At 29.6% G+C, this 7,975-nt stretch overlaps 1 protein-coding gene across 1 annotated transcript; it reads left to right on the top strand.

Moving 5' to 3' along the window:
* The first annotated feature begins 4,820 nt into the window (after positions 1-4,820).
* LOC135928765 (uncharacterized) lies at positions 4,821-7,067 on the top strand. The gene is made up of 6 exons (XM_065465229.1): positions 4,821-4,962; positions 5,009-5,090; positions 5,153-5,300; positions 6,109-6,422; positions 6,895-6,985; positions 7,041-7,067. Exons 1-6 carry the CDS (start codon positions 4,821-4,823, stop codon positions 7,065-7,067), a joined length of 804 nt encoding a protein of 267 aa, XP_065321301.1.
* Positions 7,068-7,975: the final 908 nt, after the last annotated feature.

Genomic DNA, 7,975 nt, shown 5'->3' with positions numbered 1-7,975 from the left:
CCTTCTTTGGCGGCTCTATCCGATTTCAATCCGACTCTCAATTCAGATTCTAAGAAGAAGAATTTTAATTGGGGATACCAACCTAGAAATAAAGTTAGGAGAGACGGGTTATTTGAACGGGTACCCGTTAATCCTCCGACAACCTCTAACAATGTGGAGTGCATCGATGTGCCTCTTTCCATCACATTTCAAGGAACTATTTACGTTAGAAGCCCTACACCGGATTTTTTGTAAGATATATATTTATTTTATACAGTGGAGGGACGAACCACTAGTAACGCTTTTAAGCATTATTTTAAAAAAATATGAATTATTAATAAAAAAAAAGTGACACCGAAATCGCAAATAATATTGGTCAAATAATCTATTATACGCGTTATATATAATTTTTTTTTAAATCACATAGCGTAGTGTCACTTTTTTTAGACATAGCTTATGTCCTGAAATAGTACACAGATATATCAAAAAGTTATAAATTATGAATTGTATTCATTATTTATTTATTTTTTTACTAAAAAGTGTTCAAAATATATTTACCGTATCGCCGACTGGACTCGTTTCTTCCTCAGTCTTTAAGGTATCTGACAACCCGCCTTTGTATGGTCAAAATGTAACTTGGAGTCCTACCGATGGCCAAAAGGGACCAAATAGTTTCTGCTTTTTCGCGGTCAATAGTGTTGGGTTTGCATAAAATATTTTTATTTTTATTTATTTTAATAACATTATCACAGTAGCGTTGTTTTATAAACGAATCGATTTAACCAATTATAAATTAAGATTTTAGCTAAACTAATATTGTGCAAGCTTGGAGATTTCGTAAGATGTACAAACCTTTTTGCCATCTATTAAAATATTGGGTTAGCAGTAATGTTGGTAAACGACCCGATTTGGGCTAATTTTTAAAAACTTCCCGATTAAGCTTTTAGCCAAAATAATATATTATAAAAGCCAGGAGATTTTGCCCATAGGTTAGAGATGTTTGGACCTCTATTTGCCAACGAGGCTCACATAATATAATAATGGGGCACTTTTCCAAAATTACCCCAAATTTTAAAAAATCGAGCCATTTAACAATACTAAAATTACAGATCCTATTTTTTTAAAAAAATGATATTATATAATATCTCATATAATGAGATTAAATGAAACTTAAAATAAGATTTAGAGAATGTGCAAATTTTAAAATAATTTTTTTTATTTTTAAAAAAAATAATAATATACAAACAGGCAAAGAAGTGCGACTTCTTGTTTGACATTGTACGTTACAGGTAGAAAAATTATTTTATAATAAATGGATCTAAATTTTATATTTATCTTAATAGAATCCAAGGAAAATGTGGGTGGATGTGGGAAAAGGCCTCAAGGTATATGTTTACTTCGTATATATTATCATATTTTTATAATATAAGTTCATTTATATTAATACTCACTTGCGCTTGTGATATTAACAAAATATTGTTATATTTAAATTTATTTGGGTATAGGCTGTACCTAGAAAATTTTTTTACTTGATATTGGGGGAGAGAATCTAGGAAAATAATTCCCAGGGAAAAAAATCCCCGAAAAAATTCCCATAGAAAATAATTCCCCGGAAAAAATTTCCTCGGAAAAAAATTCCCCATTTTTTAAATCCTATAAAATATTAAATTATTTTTATAAAATTAACAATATAGGAAAAAATATCCCCGAAAATAAAATTTGATGGAAAGATTTAATAGAGTGGCTAAAATTTATTATTTTTCTGATGGAGCAGTAACCAATATAAAAATAAAAGATTTCATTAATCTCTACAATCATGAAAATGATTATGGGATAAAGGCTGAGTGACATTTTTTGAAACCGCACAAGGTAAAAGTCCATGCGACATTTTGGGGGCGGTTACTAAACGGTTAGCAGCTCGAGCAAGATTGCAACGTCCATATGAACATCACATATTGACAACAATAGATTTATTTAACTATGCAAGAAATAATATCTGGGGTAAATTATATATTTGTGAGCAATAATGAATATATGAACATAGAAAGTCATCTTGAAAGCAGATTTTTGAAAGCAAAGAGAATTTCTGGAACACAAAGTTCCAAGCTTTTATTCCTCTAGACGAAAACAAAAGTCATAATTTATTAAAATTCCTTGGATAATTATAATATATGATATATTTAATTATAAATTTTTGATTGTATTATATGTAATGCAATTTGAGGCAAATAAAGTTATAAATATGTTTAGAATTATTTTGACAAGTAACTTCGAGACAAAATTTAACTAAAGTGTTAAACAAAGCTCATTATTCCAGACACTTATCAAAAATTTTGATAAAGATAAAAAAAAGTAAGGGCCTGTCATTTAGACATAATTTTTAAATTAACATTATTTCATAACTATTCATTAAATTAAAATATGATGATATTAATGCTAAATTTGTTCAATTTTAGCCATATAAAGAGTGATAACTCCTAAACCCATGTTCATCCCTGTCTAGGATTTTGTACAAATATAAAGCAGTGTGATATCTATCTATAGAAAAGAAATTTGGTTTTACACATCCGGTTTTCGATATTAATAAAATGTCCATCATATTTATTTTTATGTCATTTTAAAGAACTTTTATTAAGCTACAAAATAAAATTTAAATTATTTTTCTAACAAAATTATTTCTCGAGATATTTGAAAATAAATGAGGTGCATTTTGTCAAAAATGTACCATTTTTCCGCGCTTTAAACGGCCATATCTTAGCGGGTTAACAGTGTTGGAAAGTAAAATTTCATTTTTTTTCTTAGTTATATTGTATATATTACCAGTATACAAAATTTAAGAAAAATTGAAGGGGGTCGGGTTTAAACCTTGGTTGATTTGATATGGAATTCACCATATTTTTTGGTAGCGTTCAATTACTTGAGATAGTCTTTGAATTAAATAAGCTTTTGTAATATCAGTGATTTCAATACTTTTTTTGAAAATTAATAATCAGATACAATTTTTAAAATCAATAGTATTAAACATAAAAAATTTCCATTATGTTATTTTTGTCCGGGATTCAAACTGATATAAACGAACGGAACAGAATAGTGTCATAATATTCATTTTAATGTTATATATATTTTAACCTTAGTGGCGTGTTAGAAATACCCCCCCCCCTCTTCATGGTATTCAAGTCTAGATGAAAAGTGGATTATGGAAATAACCTTTCTCTTTCTAGGGAAAAATTTGCTTTTCTTTTCAATTTTAAATTGTAAAACCTCTTTCATAATTTTCATATATTTCTATAAAAATCTATCGTCACAAATCTATTCTTTTTATGCTATCTACTAAATTATAAAATATAAAAGCTAACAACCGATTTATCAATTCTCATTTAAAGATTACCCTTTTGGAATTAAAAAAGAAATACTCTCAACTTTCAGAAAATACTAACATAATTTTTTAAATATTTTCGTTATTTTAGCGGCGGGATTATTTTTTGATAATTTTAAAAAAAATATTCGGGGAATTTTTTCCGGTTTTTTTATCCGGGAATTAATTTTCCCCCATATTTAATTTAAAATCTAAAAAATGGGGAATTTATTTCCGGGGAATTATTTTCTATGGAAATTTTTTCCCAGGGGAATATTTTTCCGAGTAATTATTTTCCAAGGATTTTTTTTCCGAGGAATTATCTTCCAGGCGATATTATTTCCTGGGATTTTTTTTCTGGGGAATTATTTTCCAGGAGGTTTTTTTCCGGGGAATTATTTTCGGGGATTTTTTTCCCGGTTTTTTTTCCGGGGAATTATTTACCGCTTACCTGGGGGAGAGGAGGTATTTAGAAAAAGATGCATATTTTAGTTTTATAAAACACTAAAATTAATACAATTATAACTCTTAAAGATCATAATTATCATGATTTTTAAAAAAAATAGTTTGTTAAATGACTAATTTATATAATATTCGCTTATGTGCCTCTATAGTAATCTGTTTGTTGTATATAACTTCAAATTTTGAATATGATCAAAATGAATCTTTAAAAGCATTGAGTTTTTATAAAAAAAATTAATATATCTACGTATTTTTATGGTGCATAGATTATAGATTGCCATTAAATAAACTTCCACTAAAGGGAGGGGGAATAAAAATATAAAGATAAAGATAAATTTTAATCTCATATTTCAAGAATGATTATTTCAATTTTTCTTTAATTTTAGTATAAAATTTTGAAATTCCATTATTTAGCTCATATATTATTTTATCATTTCAATTTCAAAAGTGATTTGTACTAATAACGGTTTGGAGGTTTCGTTACAAGTAGATGATCCTAAATTCAACAATGGCATATTCTACGTCAAAAACTATTTCAAACAACCCGGCTGTCAATTGATGTTACCACCTTCTGGTAGGTCCGAGGCTCGACTGAGAGTTCCGTTAGGGGCTTGTGGATTGCAACTCAATCCTGTATACATTTGAATATTAATTTATTCATACAGCTCAATCACTAAAGACACTCAATATCTATTTTAAATTGGCTCCAAAAGCCACGCAATTTTAATTTATTTACATTTCTTTTTTAATATTAAATTACTATTTTTTATTATGTATATAAGGAAACTATGAGATATGAGACTATCGTTATTTTACAGCCGCATTCTATGCTTGTCACAAATATGGCTAAGGCGTACCACGTGATTTGTCAACCCGCTCAAACTATGGTAGAAATTCCCGTTAGAAATAAGGCTGACGTCAAGTAAGCACTTTCTTTCTTTTTTCTTTCTTTCTTTCTCAACATTTTACTTTTTTTAAATAAGATATATATAACCAAATGTCTTTTTTTCTAACTTATGATAGTATGATAACAACGGAGAGCACGTTGAGACAGACTCATATTCCACCTACACCCACGATGATATTCACAGATGAAAATGGTCAGCCATTGAACAGGGCTTCTCTGGGTCAAAAGATCAGAATTGGAATATTTCTGCCTAACCAAAGTATATTTCTTTTTCATATTTTAAATAATTTTTTCCGTTAACGCAGATAATTATGACATGAAAGTTAAATCTTGCGTTGCGAGAGCGCGTGAAAGTACGTGGCAATTCGAATTGATTGATTCGCAAGGGTAATTATTTGTAATATGTTAACATTCTATATCTGTAAAACTACTATTTACGCGATCTTTAGATGCCCTACCGATACCAGAATATTTCCACAGTTCGAATCTATTTCTAGGGGTGCATTGATAGCCAATTTTCCAGCGTTTAAATTCCCAGATTCTGAATATATTCAATTGGAATGTGTAATAACAGTATGCTGGAGACAATGTCCACCAGTAAATTAACCACATATTTCCTTCAATTGGGTTTTTTAAGACAAGATTTTTCAAATATTTATTATGACTGACTTTATTTAAGATAGGAAAACAATTTTTTTATCACCAATCTGATAGATAAAAAAAATCCAAATTTTATAATAAGATCTATTGTATTCAATTATGTATTTGTATATATATATACCACTAGATTAGCGATTTATTTAAAAGTGTACATACTTTGGAGTTAGCTGTAGGGTATTTTTATGGATTCCACATAGGCGTATCCAGAATTTTGCTAAGGTGGGTGGGTTGGGAGAGGGAAGCACCATTGGATGAATTTTTCGGGAAAATTTTTATTAGTTAAAATGATATTTACGAGAAGAGGCAAATTTAAGATGACCCCCCCCCCCCACCCTTCCATTGGTTACGCGCATAGGTTGGCAAGTCTACTAATTATCTTATTTATCATTATAAGAATGCTCATTAATATAAACCACAAAATAGCGCTACAGATGGCTCCTATCTATGTACTTTTAAATGCATCAATGAATCAAATCTCGTAGTATTATATACATCATTGGTTGATATATAATAATAACTAAAAATTTTATTGTAATACATATTAATAACATTTTTTTTAAACAGTTTAAAATTATATTCATTAACTGCACATTTTAAAAATTAAAATAAAAAAATCATAATTTAAAGCTGATATTAAAAACTTAGATTAATAAATAAGATTCAGCAGTTTATTACATTTATTAAGAATGTATATCCATCTTTCACCCGCGATAAAATAAATATAACAATTTAAATAATAAAATAGCAATTAAACCCGGTGTGCTCCCAACCTTATTCTTCCGTTAAAGGACCTTCAAATGGTAATAACAACTCGGCGTTCACTTTTAGAAAGGTGCCTGGCCAAGTTAGGGTTCTTTCGCCAGGATTTGTCTTAGATGAAAATGGGAGGCAAAGGCGCAAAATTCCTAACACGTCCTCGCCCATCTTCAAATCTCTCAATAAAAAGCAGCTCAACGACAATAAACCTTTTTCGCAACCTTTTTACAAATATGTTGGGATCAGAGATCCTAGCCACAATTTTAATGTGTTCGATCACAAAGACAGTGAGAGCCTCTATAGGTCAGTTTATCGGTCCTTTTTTAAGAAAAGCTTGGCTATGTTCAAAATAATATTTTGAAAATTTCGAAAAATTTTAATCAAAAGTTTTGAAATTTTAATGAAACATATCTTAATAAATGGACATTTTTTTATATTTATATTAAAAAAAGATTATATCTTTTATTTCAATAAAGTTTCAAAAGTTTGCGAATCAAATTTTTTGATATTTTGGACAGAGCCTTAAAAAATTTTTTGTCACGGGGATAAATATGTCCTGGGATTTTTGTCTGATTTTTAGTAAATGCACGATAAAATTAAATGTATTATTTTGTTTAGCTATTTTCAATATGATTTCATGATTTTAATTTTTTTCGAAGTTATGGAAAAAATATTAAATGATCTTGATCTTGATATCTATTTAAAAAAATCACGTTTTAGTTGTTATTTTTGACCTCAACGTATTTTTAAAAAAATTATACTTACTTATATGTAGGTACAGTAATGAGGATCAAGCGGATGACGGACTATCGCCTGAGAAGATTTTGCCTTTAACTTTAAAATCCCCGTTAAATTCTTCCACCAACGTACTCCGTTTTATTCACAAAAGAACTATATCTCCTGGTGTCACCGAATTTAAAGTTAATGCGAGTAGAAAGATTGGGTTAACTAAAAATGATAATAAGAAGGTGAGCGACTTGAAAATCTCTACAAAATACCTAGAAATCTTTAATAAGGATAAGGAAGAGGACCAAGAACCTACCAGAAATGAAACGTCTTCCTTTTTATTGAAAGATCGCTTGATTCAAGAAGATATCAAGCTTCCAAGTATACCCCAAGATACATATTTGCATATTATCTATTTTATTTAATTCATGGATTAGAGATGTCACCATCGGTCCTTGGTCCGGCCCAGGACGAAATCTAAATATCGAATTTACACCCAAAAACTGGCTGGGTTGTTTTTTAAATTTAGATTACGGGCCTGACCAGTCTACTAAATAACTGAATGCAGCTGACTACTTTTTCCAAAAAAAAATTTTTAATTCTTTTTAGTGTTGTTAAACGGCTCGTTTTGAGCCGATGTTTAAAAACGGCTAACTCAATATTTTAGCACATATTGTCTAAGCCTCTAGATTTTGATAATATATGTCTAGACCTTTGTTCCTTCTATAAACAAAATCTTCAGGCTTGCGTAATATTTTTCTGGATAAAATAATGAGTTAGCCGTTTTTAAAAATCGACTCAAAACGAGCCATTTAATAACACTAATTCTTAAATTATATTGTATTTAACGAATCAGACCAACGAGTTCTATACGAAACCAGCGACCGAATTCGTTTTTATTCAAGTGGGACTGATAAGCCTCCCGTGAAAAATGGGGCAGTTTGTTTAGGATTCGGGCACAGATATTCGTCGAAATCCAAAACAATGGCGTTCTTGCTTTCCGGACTTATGGCTTTCTCGTCGGCAATCATCGCTCTGCTGACTTATATATACCTTCAGAGGCAAAATTATAGCCCACTGGCTAAAAGACATTACAAGAACACGGGGAACTTATCAAATAGAGCATCCTC

Source organism: Gordionus sp. m RMFG-2023, chromosome 4 (assembly GCF_954871325.1).
Source record: "Gordionus sp. m RMFG-2023 chromosome 4, tfGorSpeb1-WG-v2, whole genome shotgun sequence".
Lineage (NCBI taxonomy): Eukaryota > Metazoa > Nematomorpha > Gordioida > Chordodea > Parachordodidae > Gordionus > Gordionus sp. m RMFG-2023.
Note: the sequence above shows the minus strand (reverse complement) of the source record. Positions and strands in the feature narration are given on the sequence as shown.

Excerpts from the sequence above, each read along its gene's own strand:
- LOC135928765 (XM_065465229.1), top strand. The coding sequence starts at position 4,821 with ATGATAACAACGGAGAGCACGTTGAGACAGACTCATATTCCACCTACA. Across the intron at positions 4,963-5,008 it reads AATATTTCTGCCTAACCAAA|ATAATTATGACATGAAAGTT; the intron begins GTATATTTCTTT and ends CCGTTAACGCAG. Across the intron at positions 6,986-7,040 it reads CGTTAAATTCTTCCACCAAC|TTAATGCGAGTAGAAAGATT; the intron begins GTACTCCGTTTT and ends CCGAATTTAAAG.